At 43.5% G+C, this 21,674-nt stretch overlaps 1 protein-coding gene across 2 annotated transcripts in view; it reads left to right on the forward strand.

Moving 5' to 3' along the window:
* Window positions 1-2,388: 2,388 nt before the first annotated feature.
* The window catches only part of ATG16L1 (autophagy related 16 like 1), a 33,780-nt gene continuing 14,494 nt past the window's right edge, over window positions 2,389-21,674 (forward strand). The window contains exons 1-10 of one of the 2 annotated variants that reach the window (XM_080669269.1): window positions 2,389-2,692; window positions 5,950-6,043; window positions 11,511-11,616; window positions 12,529-12,602; window positions 13,493-13,744; window positions 14,443-14,508; window positions 17,531-17,617; window positions 18,417-18,473; window positions 18,696-18,746; window positions 19,367-19,469. In XM_080669269.1, coding sequence (XP_080525395.1) covers window positions 2,578-2,692; window positions 5,950-6,043; window positions 11,511-11,616; window positions 12,529-12,602; window positions 13,493-13,744; window positions 14,443-14,508; window positions 17,531-17,617; window positions 18,417-18,473; window positions 18,696-18,746; window positions 19,367-19,469 — 1,005 coding nt within the window. In that variant the 5' untranslated portion in view covers window positions 2,389-2,577. The remainder of the gene's footprint in view (window positions 2,693-5,949; window positions 6,044-11,510; window positions 11,617-12,528; window positions 12,603-13,492; window positions 13,745-14,442; window positions 14,509-17,530; window positions 17,618-18,416; window positions 18,474-18,695; window positions 18,747-19,366; window positions 19,470-21,674) is intronic. The other variant, XM_080669270.1, reaches the window with a different exon arrangement.

The raw sequence follows: 21,674 nt of genomic DNA on the forward strand, positions 1-21,674 counted from the left end.
GCTTTTATTATAAACATTTTAAACAATATATAATAGTCATTTACCTCTTATTGTTGGAAATATAGATTATTTTCAACATCTCCATTTCTTCCAAGGTTCTCTATATATGGACATTAGTCCAAATATTTCTTGGCATCAATTTCTACAAGTGGAATTGCTGGTTCTGCAAATTTGTTAACATATTTTCATCATAACATTGTCTGGAAAATTAGTATATTCAGCTGTCAAGATATGATGCTATGTGATGTTATGATCTTTTGAGGTTGGTATGGCTGTTACATTTGAAGGCATTCTTGGAGACTTTCAGAACCTGATTCTTAATTTTCTTCAGTGTGTGAAGAAGTCCTTTCTGTTTCTGATCTCCATGGGTCCTTCCTTCAAGTTCAGATCACTCAGCACTGGCTGTCAAGAAAATATCTTTTGCGACAACTCTAGTAGCATGACTGTCCTAGTCCTGTGCTCCATAGAAGAGGAAAGGTTTCCTTAACTGTTGCTGAAGGATCTTTCTCTGGACTAAAACACACTGGAAGAGAAGCCAGTTTCTGGTATTCCTTTCCTCTCCTCTGGTCCCTTACTTTGTCCAGTTCCATTCTCATGTACTAAATTCACCAACTTGTGAAAGGCAGGTGAAGTTCAGATGATTTGATTACAGACCAAGGTTTTCTATTCTACGGAGTTGATAGATGCCATCTCCTCCTGTGTCTGTGTCTCCCACCTCCCCTTTCAACATTGAGCAAACAGTCCTTTTTCTCTTTCAAAGTCCTGTTTATATCTTTGTTACCGGAAAGGGACCAGGCCCGGAGCGGGTCTGCCTTGGGCCGGCCTGGAATGTGGGGGTTCTTAACTTCATGCAGGAAAGATTTTACAACATGAGTAGAGATGATTTTGAAAGCATGTTTATTAAACCTGGGGACAGGGCCCTGGTCAATGTGGCTAAGTGGTTAGAGTGTCAGCCTGCCCACCGAAGGGTCTCAGGTTTGATTCCTGGTCAAGGGCATGTAACTGGGTTGCAGGTTTGATCCCTGGCACCAGTCAGGGTGTGTGCTGAAGGCAACCAATCAATGTGCCCTTCTTATATCGATGTTTCTCTCTCTGTCCTTCCCTCCTTTCCACTCTCTAAAAAAATCAATGGAAAAAATATCCTAAGGTGAGGATTAACAAAACAAAGAAATTAAAGCTGGGGAGAGTGAAACAAGGATGGACTTAGGACAGAAGACGCAATGGGAGAGAGCCTAGGTGAGCTGCTTTGGTTCACTGAGAAGTCAGAGACAAGGGGGCCTTGAAGAGAGGTTTAGGAAGTTAGCCCAGGCGGAGCTGCCGCTGCAAATCTCATGGGGATCCTTAGAGTTTAGGAGATGCATGCCGGTGGCGAGGGGGGGCGGGGAGGGGAAGGAAAGGCCTTACACTGCACCCAGGAGGAATTTAAAGACTGGGCTTTGGGGGAGGTCTTAGAAAAGGATCGAAATAGAATATTCATCAGTTTTATGCTGATGTGCCAAAATGAGATTTATTCCCTTAATTTCATCTGTCCTTGGGTGTGGTTGGCAAATGGCATTAATTGGATTTCTGCTACCTATTTCCTCAAGTAGAGTATTTAAGCTATTTACCCTCTGTTAGGGAGAAGTGTAAACCACTTACTTGTAAGTGCCCTTGGTAGGGAAGATAGGACTTTACCACTTACTGATGGCTGTACACTGCTTGGACGTTTACCCATCTGTCTCAGTTTACCTTCCAAACCAAGGACCCATTTACGGTTAGGTCGTAATTTCTAGGTTTCTAATGATTAACATAGCCAATCTATTCACACCTTTAACTATTCTTTGCATTTTTCTTCCTTGTTAAAAAAAACACACATATTTACAAGGTCAGGGGGATGCTCTCTCTAAAGCAGTCAGACTTTGGGCAGGCCTTGGAATGGCTGGGTGTCTAGGGAAAGTTAGGCTTACTATGGGCCAGGCACAGTGCTAACTGCATTGTATAGGTTCTTCCTTTTAAGCCTCAAGACAACCCTGTGAGGTAGGTATCATTACGATCCCCATTTTACAGATTCGAGGCTTAGGGAGATTGTCATTCATCCACAGTTTCACAGCTACTGTGCGGACCCCACTTCTGCTTGTAAACTAAGGAGATGAAGAAAAGGGAGGCAGGCCAAGAAGTAAAATATAAAACGGAGTAAAGAAACAGGAAACGGCGAGCGGATGCAGGCTCTTTCCGGTCTCCTTTCCAGCCAGGGCTGAGCCACCACGAAGCCCCAACGCCTCCCAGCGGCCGCCTCTCTCCCCGCAGTGCTTCCGGCCACAGGAGGGTGTCATTGACGAGCGCAACTGCGTCGGCGCAGACCACCTGCGTGCGTGTGGCGTAAGACGTCGGTGAGGAGGCGGGTCTTCCGGTCCTGGCCCAAACTATTTCCGACAGGAGCCGGAAAACCATCCCGGATGGCGCCGGGGACGGCCTGCTGGTGGAGGTGAGCGTGGGGCTGCCCGCCTTCCCGCGCCCGCGGGTCGCCTCATGCTGCGGGCCGCGGCCGCCAGTCCCCGCTCGGATCGGCAGCGCTGAGGCGTCCGGGCCGCGTGCACCATGTCGTCGGGTCTCCGCGCGGCCGACTTCCCCCGCTGGAAGCGCCACATCTCGGAGGAACTGAGGCGCCGGGACCGGCTGCAGAGGCAGGCGTTCGAGGAGATCATCCTGCAGTGTGAGCGGCGGGCGGGCCCCGGAAGCGGGCGGACCGACGGGCCTGCAGAGGCACGTGGGGCGCCGGCGGAGACCGAAGGCCGAGCTCCCGGCGCTGGCCGTGCCTAGGACCCCCTAGACCTTTTTTATTTATTTATTTATTTTAAGACCTTCTCTTTCATTTTACCCTTGGATGTGACTGTGGAGGGTTTCCTTTACTAAATCGTGCGCTCTTGCGTTTGTAAATCCCAGCAGCTCACACAGTGCTTGCTCCAGAAACGCCGTTTCTCGGGCATCCGTGTTTTTGAAACGGGCACTGACTTTAAGCGTTAACTCGCGAAATTAACATCTTCTGAGTGTCATGAAATGTTTGGCCTTTCATCCTTTAGACCTCTGTCCTTATTCCAACTTGGTATTCTTTGACGATTGAACATTTTGAGTCTTAATATACTTTAAAGTTGGGGCAACATAGTTTTTACCATTACTGAAAACTTCAGTATGAGAAAGGTAGTTTCCTTCCACCACCAGTGCAATATGAGTAGAAAAATATACCCTTAGATGCGTTCTAATGAGCACTTCCTAGCTCCCCCCTTCTTCAATTTTACCATAACTGATGACACATTTAGGCTAAGAAATGGCAGTGTTCAGTCCTGTGGTTTCATCTACCCCTTGAAGTAAGCCTGACAAGTCTCTCCATTTATATTGATTAATGAGATTTATAGCACTAGTAGTTGACCTGTGTTGAGTTCTGATTGCACTAAATCAATGGTTCCCAAACCTACCTGTATGTTAGAATCACCTGGGGACCAATGTGAGACAAGTTTAAGTACTGTAGTCAACATTTGGCATGTATTATTTCACTTAATCTTCCTGAAAAATCCTACGAAGCAGGTCCTGTTGTCCATTTTACACAAGGCGGGAGAGAGGTTCAATAATCTGTCTGGAAAGGTACAGCAGATTAACGGTGGTGGCCTAGAATTGAATGTAGACTTGATGGCTCCTAACTTGGATTTGCTTTTCTCCCTTAGTCTCCCCCCCAAGAAATGGCCCTTAGATGGGAAAGAAAGGGAGATGGTGGACCCCTGTTATGGCTTGTACTCAAAGGCCCTGGCAGACCAGTATCATTTCAAAAAGCCAGAGGCACAGGCAACCCTCTATTCAAATGTGATTCCTTAGCAGGTTAGCAAATTCAGGTCATCACATATTTATTGAATGCCTGTTCTTTAAAAGCTAATGCACATTGTAAGTCAAATTGGGTTGGAGATCGGACTCCACTCCTCACTAACCATTTTTTACACTTGCCTTTCTGAGTCTGGTTTGCTGCATCTATAAAGTGGGGGTGACGCTTGCTCTCCCTGCTTCATAAAAACAAGGGTGTGCATATAAGTGCTTTGGAAGCCATGTCCATAATAGTCTATAAATGAAAGATGCTTGTAATAGCATTGGCACAATTTGAATGTTTTTCTGGTCTCTAAAAATGGGCATCTTGATGGGGTGTGAGGATGTAGAAGTCAGGAGAGATCAGTCCTGGGGAGGGATCATATCCTTTAATGAGCTGTGGTGGGTAGAGAATATCTGAGGGGCTAGAAGGGGATAGGAGAGCAAGATCACCTTTCTTTACACTGGGGTTTGACATTGGGGAGATCACTTCTAGTTTGACCTTGAAACGGCCCCACTCATTCCAGCCTTCCCAGTCAAGTCCTAACTTTCCATCAGCCCAGAATCTCATGTTCAGTTCCTCCCTCTGAGCCTGAATAGAAAGATGAAAAGAGGCTGTGGGAGCAGTGGGCATCTTCATCCTTCTCTCTCTTTTTATTTTTTAAATAATTGGTGTGGGGTTTTTTATTGATTTCATAGAGGAATGGAGAGGGAGAGAGAGAAAGAAATATCAATGATGAGAGAGAGTCATTGATTGGCTGCCTCCTGCAGGCCCTACACTGGAGATCAAGTTCACAACCTGGGCATATGCCCTGACCGGGAATCAAACCGTGACCTCCTGGTTCATAGGTTGATGCTCAACCACTGAGCCATGCAGGCTGGGCTGGGCCTTCCTTCTCTTTCATGAGAGGGACTTTAGGAAGGATGCCTCCTCAATACCTCATGTCCTTTGAAAGACCTAATATTATCACAGGGCACCCAGCTCTGCTCTAACATTTAGAAGATCTTATTAGAGCCCTTAGACACTGGTGAATATCCAAAGTTGGAACCACTTCCCTGTTCTGCTGATTAGTTCATTTAATGTAGATGAAGAGAGTGTTTCTTTTTCTGCCAGTAATTCCATTTTCAGTTATCAAGGAGAAATCGAACTCAAGATTCTTATTTATTTATCCTTATTGGAGGATGTGCTTATTGAGTTTGGAGTGAGAGGAAGGAAGAGAGAGAGAAACATCGATCATATGCATCCCGGGGATGGAACCCACAACCTAGGTATGTGCCCTGACTAGGAATCGGACCTGAAACCTTTCAGATGCAGGGTTCGATGCTCCAACCAACCGAGCCACACTGGCCAGGGCTGAACTCAAGGGCTGAAGAGCCTTTAAGAAAATAAAGAAGCTCTTCTAACAGGAATGGTCATAGCATAAACCCTATCAAAATTTTGTTCTTAAGCAGTTACAATCTTAGACTTTTAGGATATGCAACAACCCCCATCAAATGTAGCTATTCTACAAATTCCCCCTGGTCACACTCTTGTTCTGGTTAAACACACTCCCCCCCACCCCCCCAAATCTGATCTTGCCCCATGTGCCTATCATTACTAACTACAAGTCATTTCTAGCTCTGACCTTTCTTTTGAATTCCTGCACTGTGTTGCTTGTCACATTTGTTAAGTTCAGAAAGGGAACTCATTTTCTCCCTTAAGCCTCCACTCATGTGTTCTCTGATACAATAGCATCTTCCACCCAGTTTCCTGAGCAAGGAATCTCAAAATGATCTTTGACTTCTTAGTTTTTACTCCCAGGGTAGAAATAGGTAACTGTGGGAGTAGAAAGCATTTTCCATTGTCTTTAATAAGGGGAACATAGGTCCCTTTGACTGGGTTGCCCTTGCTTAGGCCAAACAACATCTAAGGAGTGTATGTTCCTAAATTTTGGATAATTGCTATAATTGGTGACTAAGTACAGTACCTAGTACTTTGATACTTAATAAAAGTGAAACCTATTTATTTTGGCCCAAGTCTTTTTTGTATGTGTGGTCCAAGTCTTTTTATGATATTATGTAGTAAACACATGTATGTAGGTTATAATAAATAACTTGATTTTCTCTCTTTTGGGGAGGTAGATAACAAGTTGCTGGAAAAGTCAGATCTTCATTCAGTTCTGGCCCAGAAGCTACAAGCAGAAAAGCCGGACATACCCAACAGGCATGAGATAAGGTATTTTGAAACTATCCTGTATAATTTGTACCTTCTCATGAATTGAAACTAGTCTCCGTTCATTTTGCTAATTTAGAAGCAAACCAAGCACTGTTTCTGTGCTCTAGTTTTTGTCAGCTCTTTTTAGTTAAGATTCTGAAGCCAGATAACTAAAATATTTTTTAGAGGTCTCACATCTACCCACCTTGAAGGGTTATTAGTAAGATGTTAGCTAGAGAAATTGCTTAAGGCGGGTAACTAGGCCAGTTCCTTCTCCAGCCAGTCAGGGTTCACATTTTCTAAATAATCAGACGAGTAAGCATTCCTGAGCAGATTTACATAGATCTTGTTTAATACAGATTGCCATAACTTGCTTTTTCTACAACACAGGTCTATATTTGATCCTTTTTAGTTCAGTGTTTTTTCAACATATTTTAGTAGATTGTGAAATTAAACTAACAGGTTGCAACAAGCCTATTTTTTTTTTTTTTAGAAAGATTAGGGGAAAAGGTCTGCATTTCTATAGGAAGGGTGAGTATTGTCTTATTAAATATGCGCATATGAGTTCATGATGAGGGTCTGATGTGTTTACTTGGGTCATTTATGTAAACTATATTTCTTTTTGAGGGTGATGGTAACTATATTTCTTTTTGAGGGTGATGGTCCAAAAACCTGAAAGCCATTCTTCATCGAAGCAGGGTAATTGGAATCATTCTAGTCTTACTGTCTTTTTCCATATGCTCATGTTGCCATATTAAATTTGATGGTTTGTATGAGAACAGTAGCCATTATTGCTCTAAAATTCCATTCTTATTTGCATCTTAGTTAACAGTTAGCAGTTTTAAGAACAAGGTTAATGGTAATGTGGGGTTTTTAAAAATCCCAGAAATGCTAGGTGTAGCTTAATATCTTTACTGCTATAGCTGAGTGGGCTGTGTAACTGCCATGCATGTTTCCTCATCTGGCCAGATGGGAAAGATGAACAAATGGGCTGGCCCAGGTTTCATCCCTGCTAACAACAGTCCAGCCGAGTGTGCCTGGCTGGACCCTGTGGGGGGTCTTCTGTAGCATTGAAAATACTCGGTTCAGTCTTCTGGTCAATTTCAGGTATAGAGAATACCATTTCACCTTTTCATCTAAAATCAATCCATTGAAAACTTAGAGCATTTTATTTCTACCAGGCTAGACTCTTGGTGACTATATTTCTGTGTTGTTTTTTTTTCCTGACAAACTCGTTTGCTTGGAAAGGTACTCTAAGTAAATGTAAAACCATTATTTTGGCTGAATATCACTGGGGTGGTAATTTGATTGGGGGTTGTTCCTTCCCCACAAATGTGTGTCCATAATCAGGCCTCTCCTGACTGCCTTGCTCTTTATTTTCCATGAGTTATCTATGGTTCCTTTTTCCTTCACTGACCTGCCCCTCCACATATAGTCAGCTCCCTGGGCCTGTTGGTTCCTCCCACAGTCCCTAGTGCATTTGTCCCTTAGTTTACTTGTTGGTTCCTCCCACAGTCCCTAGTGCATTTGTCCCTTAGTTTACTTTTTTTTTTTTTTTTTTTTTTTTGCTAGAATGCCCCTCTCCCCTTCATTTGTTACCTGCCCTTTCATTCCTGCACTGTGGCACCTTCTATACTCAAACATTGTGTGACTATGGTGTGGGCCAGGTATTGGGGATATAAGCCAGTGCCCCTGTTTTTAAGGAAATGGGTCTAATGGGGGTGACCAGTTCAAAGGGTGTTTGCTAGTGTGATAAGTTGTGCACAGAATATGGCTACCTGGTTGGTTATGTTTTTTTTTTTAATTCAACAGTAAATTTGGAGATCTAATGGGATTTATTAAGTAATTTGTGAATCTGGCAGCATACCATCTAGCAACTGGAAGTTGTATAAAATAGGAGGTTTTTATAGAAAGAAGGGTGGGGCAAGGGATTACTAACAAAAGAAAAGAAAGGATTGTTATCCCAAGGGCTTTTATCAAGCAGATAGCCTCTTTCTTCGAGGAGAGAGGAAATGGAAAGGGTCCACCTGGCAGATTACTTCTAGGTGTTGACCAGAAACTTTTAAACTGGCTGATTAATATGGGAGAGATTGAAACTGCTGTTAGATCAGATATTAAATATAGGTTTGGGATTATGGGCTTTTAGCACAAGTGACCCCATTTTGGGCCTTTTGTTTTTTAAGTTTCCTTTCTCCCTCCTGTCTCCTTAAGTCCTATGCATCTTGTCCTAATTAATCTTAATAGAATGGTACAATTGATACATATCATTTTATTAACCAGTGTCACTCCAATAAATTTAATAAAATTTAAAAATACTATAAATTATCTGACTTCCCTCTTAAGTGTTTTAATCCCCTTGCTTACTAAATAGATTAAAATTAAACTCTTAAGCCTGGAAATCATGGATTCCAGTAATTTTCCAAGTATGCTTCCTGAACAGCAGCATCTGAAAAATTGTTAGAAATGGAAAGCCTTGGGCCCTTCCCCAAACCTATTCTTTCAGAAACTCTGAGAGTGGGGCCCCATTAATCTGTTTTAAGAAACCCTTTAGGTGATCCTGATTACCTCTAACTTTTGAGAACCACTGTGTTAATCCATGGCTACTCAGAGTGCTTGTGAATCAGCCGGATCACATCCTTGAGAGCCCGGTGGATGTGCAGATTATCAGCTCTATCTCAGACCTGTATCAATCTGGGGTGGGGCCTGGGAGTGTTTGAACATGCCTTCTAGGTGACTCTTACCTACCTAGTGAAGCACTGTTGATGGATTATTGTTAGGAGTTTGACTTTTATTTTGAATAAAATTGGAAGTAGTAGGAGGCTTTGAAGTGGCATGAGTGACCTCTATCCTTGCCCTAGTCCAGTGGTCGGCAAACTCATTAGTCAACAGAACCAAATATCAACAGTACAACAATTGAAATTTCTTTTGAGAGCCAAATTTTTTAAACTTAAACTTCTTCTAATGCCACTTCTTCAAAATAGACTTGCCCAGGCCGTGGTATTTTGTGGAAGAGCCACACTCAAGGGGCCAAAGAGCCGCATGTGGCTCATGAGCCACAGTTTGCTGACCACTGCCCTAGTCTCAAGCTCTTCTTTAGAATGCCAACTCCTTTTAAGAGGGCTTTTACATTTTGCATATTTCCCATTGCTCTGCATTAAAATAAGGAGATTTTATAAAAATAATTTCTAATCTACATGCAGTTTAATCATCCAGGTCTGTTGTTGATTTCTTATAAGATTGGCGAAGCACTAGGTGCCTCAGAAGTTGAGGCAATGTGTGCTTGAACTTGTGATAAAACTTTAGAGATGGAGGCTGGAATTGGAGGGAGCATCGTGCTCTCCCCCCTCCCACTTTCCCCTCATTTCTTTATCAGTGGTGGAGGAGGCAGTTCTCCCCTCCTTTCAGGTGGTGGTATCCCAGCTTTCTTCCTTTTCTCCATCCATGTACGTTCCCTGGGTGTTCCCTGGGTGATGGTCTGATAATTCACATCTGTAGCTCCAGCTGAGACCCCTTGCCTGCTGCTGTTCCTGAGATAGTGTGCAAACACCTGCTGAGTTTCCAAAACTGCATTGGTCCTTGAGGCAATCTGAACTCAGTTGCTACATGTCAGCCTCCAGCTAGGACCTCTTTACTTGAAGTTCAGACTCCCAATTTTCACTTGGTTGGTGGATATACCTACTTGGTTATCCCCACTGAACTCTTTATATATATACTAGAGGCCCATTGCAGGAAGATGCCTGCAATAGGGCTTCCTGGTGAGGTCTGCTTCCCTCCCTTCTCCCCTGCCCCGTCTGCTTTCCTTCCTTTCCCCCCCCCTCCCCCCCCCCCCCCCCCCCGCCCTGCCTGCTTCCCTCCTCAGCAGCCCCACTTGCTTGCTTCTCTGCAGCTTCGCTCCCTTCTGCAACACTTGGCTTCCTTCTACACTGTCTTTAGGCTTTGCTCTAGTCCTGGATATGCAAATTAACTGCCATCTTGGTTGGGTTAATTTGCATACTCACTCCTGATTGGCTGGTGGGTGTGGCTGATGGGCATGGCTTGTGGGTGTAGCAGAGTGGTGGTTAATTTGCATATTACTCTTTTATTAGATAGAAGATATATATATATATATATATATATATATATATATATATATATATATATATATATATATATTGATTTCAGAGAGGAAGAGAGAAGGAGAGAGAGATAGAAACATCAATGATGAGAGAAAATCATTGATCGGCTGCCTCCCGCACACCCCCTACTGGAGATTGAGCCCACAACCCAGACATGTGCCCTTGGCAATAATCAAACCTGGGACCCTTCAGTCTGCAGGCTGACGCTCTATCCACTGAGCCAAGCCGGCTAGGGCCCCACTGAACTCTTCAGCCCTCCCCCAAACCTGCACCTTCCATTGTCCCTCCCATCTTAGTAGGTGACGCCTACATTTTATCAGTTGCTCAGTCCAAAACCCTGTGAGTCATTCTTTATTCCTATCTCTGATAACCCACATCCATTTTAAGGGCACATACTGTCATCTGTCTTAAGAATGGATCTGGGATCTATCCACATCTCACCCCCTCACTGCTACCACCTTCATCTGAGCTGCACTATCTTAAACCCAGACTGTAGGCTGTATAGTAGCTCTAACAAATGGCTCTGTTTTTCCCCTTGTTCCCTGCAATCTGCTCTCCACCCAGCAACATTAGTGATCCTTTTAAAACGGAAGTCTCTTCTCTGCTCAAAACCCTCCATTGGCTTCCAGTCACACCCAGTAAAAGTCACAGTCCTCTGGCCTTTGAGGCTCTGCCTGACCTCCCTGCTCCTCCCCAACTGGCTCTAGTCACATTATCCCTGGAGAACACCATCTGTGTCCCTCCTCCAGGCCTTTCCTACACTTGCTGTTCCCTCTTCTTAGAAGGGCCCCCAGGGACCACGAGGCTTGTACCTCACCTCTTTCCAGTCTCCATTCTTGGATAACCTCTCAGAGAAGCCTTTAATCACCCTGCATAGAACAGGACCCCTGTCATTCTGTTCCCTCTGTACCCTACTTAGTTTTTCTCAGTACATCTGACCACCTGCCTTTATGTACTTATTTATTGTCTGTCTGCTCTTAACTTTTTGTCAGTTGCGTGAGAGCAGAGCTCTGTGCACTGCTTTCCCCAAGCTGCAGGAGCAGTGCCTGGCACAGAGTTGGTGCTCACATACTTGCCTGGTGAGCGGCCTGCTTGTCTCTTCCATAGTTATCTAACCTTCATTCTGGAACCTACCCTTCGTTCCTGAAAGCACGTGGTGGTTTGGGTAGTGGTTGGTCTCCTACTTTCTCCATCAGGTTTATGTGGCGTATAACTACACTGGCCTGGAGAGACTGGCCCGCTTTATTGGCTTTGTTGTCATGTTCATGGTTGAAATTCTGGAGTTATTGTTCCACTGCCTGATTGAAAGGGGTCTTATTTTTTACCCCCTCTTTTTTGCACATTCTCTTCATCTGCCTGGTTTGGGAATTCAGTCCTGGACATGATGGTGCATGGAATGATGGCCAGCTACAGGAAATGGCCCACCTGAGGATGAAACACCAAGAAGAACTGACTGAGTTGCACAAGAAACGTGGGGAGGTAAAGATAGCTGCTCTCCTCTTCTGTTTTCTGCTCTGTGTGGGTCTTTTAGTGGGAGGATGGGCAGGCTGGCTTCATGTGGCATCACCAGCTCTATCTGTGGGAATGAAACAACAGGAAAGGTGTGAGGGCCTGTTTCCATTAGCAAGAGGGCAAGCCATTGAGATAACTGCCCAGTTGTCATGTTCTAAGATGGCATGGAAGGTACAAGTGGAGAAATTTTAAAGGAAAGAAGTTTTCTGCTTGGTCCACTGAAGGTCCAAAGCTTTTTAGAAGGAGATAGCAGATGGGTGGTTACCAGAGACAAAGGGAGGGAGGTGAGGGTGAAACAGGTAAAAGGGTCACTTATATGGTGACGGATGGAAATTAGACTTTTGGTCAAATTATACATAATGTTGCACACCTAAAACTTCTGTAATGTTATAAACCAGTGTTATGTCAATAAAGAAAATAATTTTTTAAGCTTTTGAGAGTGAATTCTGAAATTTCATAAAGAATTGTTAGAATTAAATTCTGAGCTGTGTTAACTCTCAATGGTATTTTGATGGCACATTATGAAAAAGTACAATAAAATTTACAAATCAGCTGAATTGATCTTTTTATCAGCTGAAGAGTCTGAAAAGATAGCTGGGGTGCAGAGGTAGACAGAGTCCTCAGCAGGAACCAGATAGTCACCTAGAGTTCTTCTCACCCATCCGAGCCTGCCTTCAACAGGGACCAGCCCCCACCGTTCCCATGAGCATCCCTATGGACCCTTCGGCTCCTCTCCGCCACCCAGCTCGTTTCTTCCTGCCTTGGCTCAACCCACAGGCACCTTTTCTTTCTTAAAAATAATTTAACCCACTGTTATTTAGTTTTCAACTGAGGCCCTAAAATCTCTTATTTATGAAAGTATTTTTCTTTACCCCCCAGTTAGCTCAGTTGGTGATTGACCTGAATAACCAAATGCAGCAGAAGGACAGGGAGATGCAGATGAATGAAGCAAAGTGAGTAGAGACAACACCTACTTTGGGGCTGGTCGTGGGATCATTCCCCTGTTTTATCAACTGTACTCTTGTGAGCAGGGCCAGTGGTTATCAGTGGCAAATGGTAGCCACATTGGACTCAGCAAGAGTTTCATTTTTGTGCATGTATAGCTTGGGATCTTTTTTTCCTGCTCTAAGGATGGAAAAGGCCAGGACAGTGCCCTCAGTCTTCCAGGTTCCCAGCGAACTCCTGGAAGTACCGTTGGCCCTTGCAAATGTCCTTGGGGCATTCACAGTTCTCTGCCGCCGGGGATGGGAGCCGGTGTCTTCTGTGGTGGAAATGGCCCAAGATAAAGAGTGTGTGGTCCTTGAGAGCAGGGATGAGTTTGTGGGCGGGATTATTCTTGATTGGAGAGAAGCCTGGCAGATAAGATAAACAGAGACTCAAGCCTGAGTCATCTGTGCCTTTTTCTTTAACATGCAGAGAGGGATATCTAGAGGCTTAGAAAAATGGGGGACTTCCTCAGGCATTCTCAGTCAGTGAATGATAGAGCTGATGGAATACACAGGATTTCCAGCCTCTTAAGCCCCTGTTGACTGCTCAAATTAAGCACCAAAAGCTCCCTCTTCCTTCAAATCCTGCTTTTCTGAAAAATGCTATAATAGTCATTCATTGTCTGGATGAATTTGACCCCAGATGCTTCCTTTCCTAATGGGGTTCTGTAAACCTCTGGGACTGGTCTCAGCTAAGTGAGGTGTAATAACAATGAAGTCTCCTGCATGGTGCTTGGTGTGATGGCTGAGGTCACTGCTGGTGCCCGAGCTCAGACAGCTCAAGCACCTGGCCAGGTCCTCTGGCCCCCAGCAGGGCTCCTGTGAAGTGCCATTTCTTCCCTGTGTCGTGCTTTCAGAATTGCAGAATGCTTGCAGACTATCTCTGATCTGGAGACGGAGTGCCAAGAACTACGCAGTAAACTGCAGGACCTGGAGAGAGCCAACCAGACCCTGAAGGATGAATATGATGCCCTGCAGATCACTTTTACTGCCTTGGAGGAGAAGCTGAGGAAAACTTCGGAGGAGAACCAGGAGCTGGTCACCAGGTGGATGGCCGAGAAAGCGCAGGAAGCCAATCGTCTCAATGCAGAGAATGAAAAGGATTCAAGGTAGGAGATGTATCCACAGTTAGTAGGTTCCTTTTTTGCTGAAGTGGAACCTAGGTCTTTGAAAAGAAGGAAACCTGGCAGTTCCTACCTCAGGGTGGGGGAAAACCAGAAAACATTAACAAAATTAATTTTGAGAGTTGATGCAACCGTTGACAGCATTAAGATTTTGCCACAGGCGAGGCTTCTGTGTTCAGCCCTAATCTCATTTGTAAAATGGGAATAATGGCACTTAACTTCAAAGCATTGTTATGAAGATTAAATAAGTTAAAAACTGTAAAATAATAAAACTGATCTAGGCACAAGTAAATTGTAAATAAAACTTTATTATTATTCATGCTCTTGGTATGTCGGTGTGAGGCTATTTGCTGTAGAAAACTAAGTTGCAGCCATGACTAACCCTGTATACACCTTTCTGTCCTGAGAGGCCCTGGGTCCCAACAGGCTTCTCCCTTGCTGGTTCACTGCTTTTTCTAATGACATAATCCTTCCTCCAGGCTTTGCTCTGACATCCTTTATAACAGCATCTTTACCAATATCACCAGTATGGATTTGGGACTTTGGAATCTTTGCTCAGGGCAGTTGTTATTTTGAATGCACTGAATATTTAGATATATTATTAGAGCTAGTTTATTGAGAGCCAAAGCCCCATGCATTTTTTAAGCAAAGATAAGTAGTGGGCTTTCTTTTTTTTTTAATAGGCGGCGGCAAGCCCGGCTGCAAAAAGAGCTTGCAGAAGCAGCCAAAGAACCTCTACCAGTTGAACAGTAAGTAGAGCTATGCAATCAAAACTATGCTCTGGATAATTTTATTCTCTTTTTAAATATAGGCAGTCCTTGGGTTATGTCAGACTCGACGTACGTCATTTCGTGGTTACGTCACCATCTCCCATTTATTTATTTTTAAAAAAAAGTTTCGACATATGTGCTTTGTTTCTTATTATTTATTTACCACAAGTAAAGGTCAGGAATTGTTATCTTTTAAATTTTTTTTACTGTTTCACTTCATTACTGCTGGGTATGTGCTCCATGTGAGTAACGTAGGTGCTTATGTAGGTGGGTTCCGACTTAGTGTTCCGTCACGCCGTAGTAATGGATCTCCAACGTAACCCAAGGACCTACTGTATATTTTTAACTTCTATAAAACCATTTTATGGATTGCTGAGAGAAATGTAAAAGATTTAAGGGAGAAAAGAACCCTCATTACCTTCCAAAAAGTTGTTCCTCTACACCGCTCATGCGCTGTGAATTCTAACTACCTACACCCCTAACACGTGACAACCTCTCTGTTTTCCTGTTGCTCCTGCCCCACTTTCTCCCCCTGCTTGGGGCAGTGTTATGCTGGGCAGAGTTCTTTTGCTCTTGGTTTGTGGCTTTAAGTGGATTTTTGGGCAAATCTTTGAAGCATAAGTGAAGACTAGGATCTGTTGGAACAAAAGGAATTGAATCAGTTGGAGCTTTTCCTAATCTGGGGACAGGGTGGAGAATCTTCATGAGACCCAAAGCTTTGTTTTGAGGTGGCGTAAGCTTTCATGACTGAATTCCTTTTGTCCTTAGTTCAGAATGTGTTCTTTTCCTATTGAATTGTATTCTGGAGTATGGCATTAGAGTTATGATCTGGTTTTTAAAAAGTTGCTTGCATATAAATGGAGGGGGGTGGTTGAAACTCAGTTAGGAGTCACCTAGCAGACAAAGGTCTTATTTTATAGGGAAACAAGAAGGTTCTCATACCAAGCCTTTGCTTTAGATGCAGAATGGACATTTCTTCTGTAATTGTAGAGGTGGAAAATGAACCTGACAAAACTGCAATGTAAATAAATTAATTGACCCAGAAATGAGGCATGATTTCTTAAAAATAACAGCTTTGTTATTTTTGTCCACCAAAGCATTGATTGTCCACCTCCTATTTGCCAGCATAAATGGGTGACTAGGAGTGACATGATTCAGACAGGTCGAGCATCCTGCCCAAGATCACCCAGAAAGGGGCTGAGCTGGGATGCAAACCCAGGGGTATCTGTCAAGGCCTATTCTTAGTCTCTGTGCTTCCCTAAGAGAGGATTTCTGGAGGAAAGGGAGGACATTTACATCTTTGAAGGGTTTTGATAACCAGTTGCCAAACCCTTGTATTTTCTCATGGCCCTGGGCCTTTGCAGAGCTCAGAGTACCTTTATGGCTTTAAAATTCTACTTTAAATCATTTATGTGATCTCAGCTCATTTTTGCTACTCTTGCCATCTCTGCTGGTCTGTTGTCACTCTTGTGTGAACACAAGTGACTTCCAGAACCACAACCTAGAAGAAAAGAAAGCCGAGCCTTGTTCTCTTTCTTCAGACGGACCTTTGTTTCCCTGTACACCCTGGCCCAGACTGGGTTCAGTTACACGGAACCCTAGACGCAATAGCCAAGGAAAATAAGTTTACTTTGATTTGGTTTAACTTGCTTAATAACAGGTCCTTATATATATATACTTACTTAATCCAGATAACCATGGAAAAATCTTGCTTTCAAGCTCATATGAATCCAAAAATTAGTTGATATAGTCTTAGGTTATTACATTTTATTATTTTACTTCTCCATGAAGATTGAAACTCGGTAGGAGGTCATTAAGACCAAAATAATTACTTGACTTCCCCCTACCAGGAAAATGGGGGGGAGGGCGGTGGATTCCAGAGGCACTCTTGCATTGGTAGGATGAGCAATACCAAAGGAGTGTGTTCCTATGACTTGATGGCTTTGTGCGAAATGCAATGGACTCTCCACACGTCAGGAGCACCAACGACTTAATTTTTTTTTTAATCCTCACCGGAGAATGTTTTGATTGATTTGAGAGAAGCGGGAAGGGTGGGGGAAACATCCATGTGAGAGAGAAATCAGGAATTGAACCTAAAACCTTTTGGTGTACTGGATGCGCTCTAACCAACTGACACCCGGCCAGGGCAGGAGCACTGAGTAGTTTAAACATAAAATACTCGGAGTGTAAATGAATTATGTTTAGATTTTGCTTTCCTGTTTTTTATGTTATTAAAGTAATATTTAAAACAGTTGTTAAGGCAACTATTGATTTCATTGCCCTTTTATGGGTCCCTTTGCTTATTCAACGGGACCTTCTCCCTATATTTGTTTTCTTATACTTTGTAGCTGCCCCTATCTGTGTCCCTTCCCCGTCTTAGAACTATTTATTGGTGAGTTTGGTCCAGTTGTTCAAGGGCAGGAGGCCTTCAGCTGCTCACCAGACTTCTGATGGAAAGAAGTTATGTGCTGGTTATGTGGTTCTGGGCTTAATAAATCATTATTTGCTTTCCAGGTGGGGTCTGAAAGGATCAAAAGCTCACTTTTAAGGTTGTTATCAGCTGAATTCTGGATATGATTTGGACAGGTTGACTGTTTCCTTTAGTATTGTTCAGAGCATTACAGCTCCTTTTTCTCCAGAGAACCCTTAAACATTGATGTCTTAGTGAAGTCACATAGGTGATATGTTACTGGGAAATGGTGTTGGCATTTACACAACAGACTCGTCATAAAAATCCTGTTGAACCCAGCCGGTGTGGCTCAGTGGTTGAGTGTCAACCCATGAACCAAATCACAGTTTGATTCTTGGTCAGGGCACATGCCCTGATTTCTGGCTCGATTCCCAGTAGGGGGCGTGCAGGAGGCAGCTGATCAATGATTCTCTCTCATCATTAATGTTTCTATTCCTCTCTTTCTCCCTTCCTCTCTCTGAAGTCAGTAAAAACATTTAAAAAAAGCTGTTGAGCAGAATCAAAGACTCGACCTCTTGCCCTTCTTTCCAGGGATGATGACATTGAAGTCATTGTGGATGAAACCTCTGATCACACTGAAGAGACCTCTCCCATGCGAGCCATCAGCAGAGCAGCCACGTAAGTAGATGGGTCTGGCCAGGAAAGGAGAGTGCGGGTGCACTTTCACAGAGCACATTTGTGGCCACGACAGCAATCTGATGCACCCAAGCCTCTGTGCTGGGGCACCAGTCGTCTTGCACAACCATAGAGATCAGTAGGCTCCTCAGTGTCCCACTCTACTTAACGGGAGACAAGCCATCCCTTAGTGTTGTCACCTGCTGTGAAGGGAAGCAGAAAAAGTTCAATGGTTCCTAAAAAATGACAGTTCAACCTTACTAGGTAGGGTGATTGTTTAGATCAGTGGTTGCCAACTGGTGGTCCACGGACCACTGGTGGTCCGTGAGGTCCAAAAGGTTGGTGACTGCTGGTTTAGGGAAACCTTTGGAGCAGCGGTCGCCAACCAGTGGTCCGTGAGGTCCAAAAGGTTCGTGATTGCTGGTTTAGATCATACTGTTGAATTCTTATTGGGCTCCAGGATTCTTTTTATTTGGTTAAGCAGACTGAAAGAATGGGGATTGGATATCAATAGCCAGAAATTGTTAGGTCAGTTTGATAGTTTCATTGTCAAAAGCATTATTACCAAGGAAATTAATTTAATGCTAGGGAGCCTTATTTCTTTTAAAACTTTGAGGCTGGGTTTCCCTCCGACCTTCCCACTATTGTCTGGTGGTTTGTACTGTGATGGGTTTCTCGGCTGGGGTTTGGGAGCTCGTGGGAAACATACTCCAGGTAACCTATTTTTGTGGACTGTTTTTATTGATTGATTATTTGGGCAAAATGTTCCTAAGGTTTAAACCTATCCTCCCCTCCTCTTTAGTAAGCGACTCTCGCAGCCTGCTGGAGGCCTTCTGGATTCTATCACTAATATCTTTGGGTAGGTTAGAAACCTTCACCTTTCCTTGTTGATATGTATGTAAATATACCTAAGTATATGTACATGATTTATTATCTTTTTTTTTTTTAATGTACACCAGAATGTCAGTGGTACAAAATATACAGATGCCTTGATTTCAGCTTTTCATTTAGCTTCTTTCTTTTTCCTCAACTTCCTTTCTCTTAATCTTGCTGCGTGCTGATCTCTGGCCTTATCCTTTAGTCTGTCCGAGTCTCCCCTTTTGGGACATCACTCTTCTTCTGATGCTGCCAGGTGAAAATATTCTCTACTCTTATCCCAGCATGTGGGTGTGGGTTGTTGATAATTGAGCTGATCACCGCTTCACTGCCCTCCATCATCAATGTCCATATGCTAACCAAGACGCTTTGCATGTTCCTAGGAATGCCGCCAGCCCTCTCAGTGGGGGCGATTAGGTTGAACTCTATACAGCAGCCACGCTCTCGCCGCTCTTTCTTGGCATGTGTTCAACTTGCCTTGACCACAGTGTACGCTGAGGATGACTGTGACTAGGCATAGAAACATCTTTAAATTGTTTTACAAAAATACCGAGCTCTTTCTGAGCTAGCACTTACATTATGTTCAGAAAGTCTTCAGTAGTTTATGGACTGGGAAGCAGTTGTTCAGGACTCTTCTCAATGTCGAGTTTTGGAGCCCATGATTTAGCAAGCAGGAGAGTACAAGTATGTGCTGCCTATCTTCCCAGTTGTCCTTTGAGTGAGGATGTTTCTGATTTGGCCAATCATTTTATAGTTTGAAGGGTCTAAAAGGGAAAAGAAGCTATTGATACAAAGGTCTTTGACTCCCTTCTGAGGTTGATGGACAAGTAGCCTTGTGCAGTCTTTTCTAATCTTCTCCTTTATGTCACTTCTTAGGAGGCGCTCTGTCTCTTCCTTTCCGGTTCCCCAGGATAATGCGGATACTCATCCTGGTTCTAGTAAAGAAGTGAGGGTCCCAACAACTGCAGTGTGTGTCTTTGTAAGTATGGTTTCTCCCTAAATGCATACCAAGCCTGGTACGGTAACAGTGTGACAATTAAAGGGTCCTTTCTCCTGCTGCAGCTAAGCTTTTTCTTGCTTTATTTATATCAGGCCTTTGCACCTGTTTCTGTCTGATGGAAGGGATTAATACATTTTGCTTAGCTTCAGAGGATAGTATTTATTATAGCCATCCTCTGTAATACAGGTCTGGCTAAGAGAGGATTGGAAGCATGAGGGATGGGGCAAGGGAAACTAATTAGAGATGTGAGAAATTAGTAATTCATGCAATCGCTGTCACCAGTTGGCTCCAATTTAGAGTAAGAGTCTAGTCCATGGTCTGTTTGGGAGGGTCAGTAGGGTGACTATTGGCTTCATGATTTATACCTCTATCTGTGGGACTTCTGACCATTGGGAGCACATGGTTGGAAGCAGTTCCTGGCAGAAGCCATTTTGGTATCAGGGCTGTCAGCTGGAGTTCAGAGCTGGATCCTAGTATGAAAGGATAATGTGGTCCCTGCTGGGGAGGCTGAGCAGACACTGAACCAGCATGGGGAAAAGACTGCCTGGCTCAGGGCTCAAGTGAAGTGGGGGAAAGGCAGACAGGAAGAGCAGATCCCAGACAGTTGGGCTGACTCTTTCAGTGAATTAGAGGAGCCAGCTTTCAGGGGAGAGAAAGACTTGTTATAAAAATGAGGTGGGATTTATATGGGGGAGCTTTCCGTTCTAGGCATCAGGAGAAACTTTAGTAATTGGATATTTGCACCCAGTGAACTACCTTAGATGTTGTAAAGAAAGTCCCACTGTACTCCTGTGGTTCCCTGGCAGGCCTGGCACCTCACAGAGGTCAATGATGATTGGTAAAAGGTCTGATTGCACTTAATGTCACAGTCCCTTCTTGCCCTCAGCTCCCAGCAGCCCATTTTTTCCTCCTATCACATTTAAGTGATGTGTATGGGATAATGGAGCAGCTGATAATTGGGATTCTGTCAGTGTGTGTTTCTGAGAGTGGACGGTTCACAGCTGACAACTATCCAACAGAACCAGCCATCAGGAGTGTGACGAGGGCAGCCATGGGTGTGATGGTGCATGATCTCAAGTTTTCAATCTGAGACCTCTTCAGTAAAAAGACATCTTTTTTTTTAAAGACAAGGAAGGGAATTACAGGAGCTAAAAAGTTTGGTCTCCTGTCATACAGCTTTTCAGCAGTGGACAAAGGGGTACGGGAAATCAGATCACCAAGCAAGGAAATAATAAAGTGATGTTTACATCCATCCAGTCATGCTCAAAATAATATGTTAAGCATCTTTTTCAGTCCCAAGCAAATGTGAAGTCAGATTTTGTCTTCCCAAAATAACCTTTTGGGCAAATGATTGATGACCTGTCTAATGATCTAATGTTTATAATCCATGTTTTCCATGTTCTTTTTTTTTTTTTTTTTCCATTTTATTGTGGAAATTTCAATCATCAAAGTGGAGAGTAAAAAGAACTTTGGGGTACCATCATCCTGTCTGGCAGCTTCATTTAGCCACGTTTGTCCATCTTACTGTCTCTCCCCTGCACATTCTTATTGGAGCAGAGTCCCAGACATTGTTTTATCCATAGATATTTTAGTATCCATGGTCTTTTTTAAAAAAAAAATATTTTTATTGATATTTTTAGAGAGAGAAAGAAAGGGAGAGGGAAAAAAGAGAAACATCAGTCAGCTTCCCCCTGCTGGGGATCAAGCCCGCAACCCAGGTATGTGCCCTGATTGGAAATCAAACCAGCGACCTCTTGGTGCATGGGTTGATGCTCAACCAACTGAGCCACACCAGCCTGGCCACGGTGTTTTAAAAAAAATTTTTTTTAATTTTATGTTTAAATTACAGCTGACATCCAATAATATTAATTTTATTCCATATCCATGGTCTTAAAGAGAAGAGATTATAGCAACAACTTCTAGCATTCTTTCTTCTCATTCTAGGATGGGATGCTTTTTGCTTGGTTTCCTTTATTATCCTGACCACAAATGCCATCTTGTCATATCATGTGTTCTGGTGTGGATGCCAGTCTTAGTAATTTCCCTATGATGAATTTAAATTCTCCCAAAATAACACCTGTTAACTTTTGTTGAAGATCTTGTAGTCAGGCACAGTCCTAGGTCACACGACCTCTGGAAGTCCTTTTTTATAGATGAGCAAACCAAGGCTTAGGAAGTTAAGGA

The sequence above is a fragment of the Plecotus auritus genome (assembly GCF_963455305.1).
Source record: "Plecotus auritus genome assembly, chromosome: 5".
Lineage (NCBI taxonomy): Eukaryota > Metazoa > Chordata > Mammalia > Chiroptera > Vespertilionidae > Plecotus > Plecotus auritus.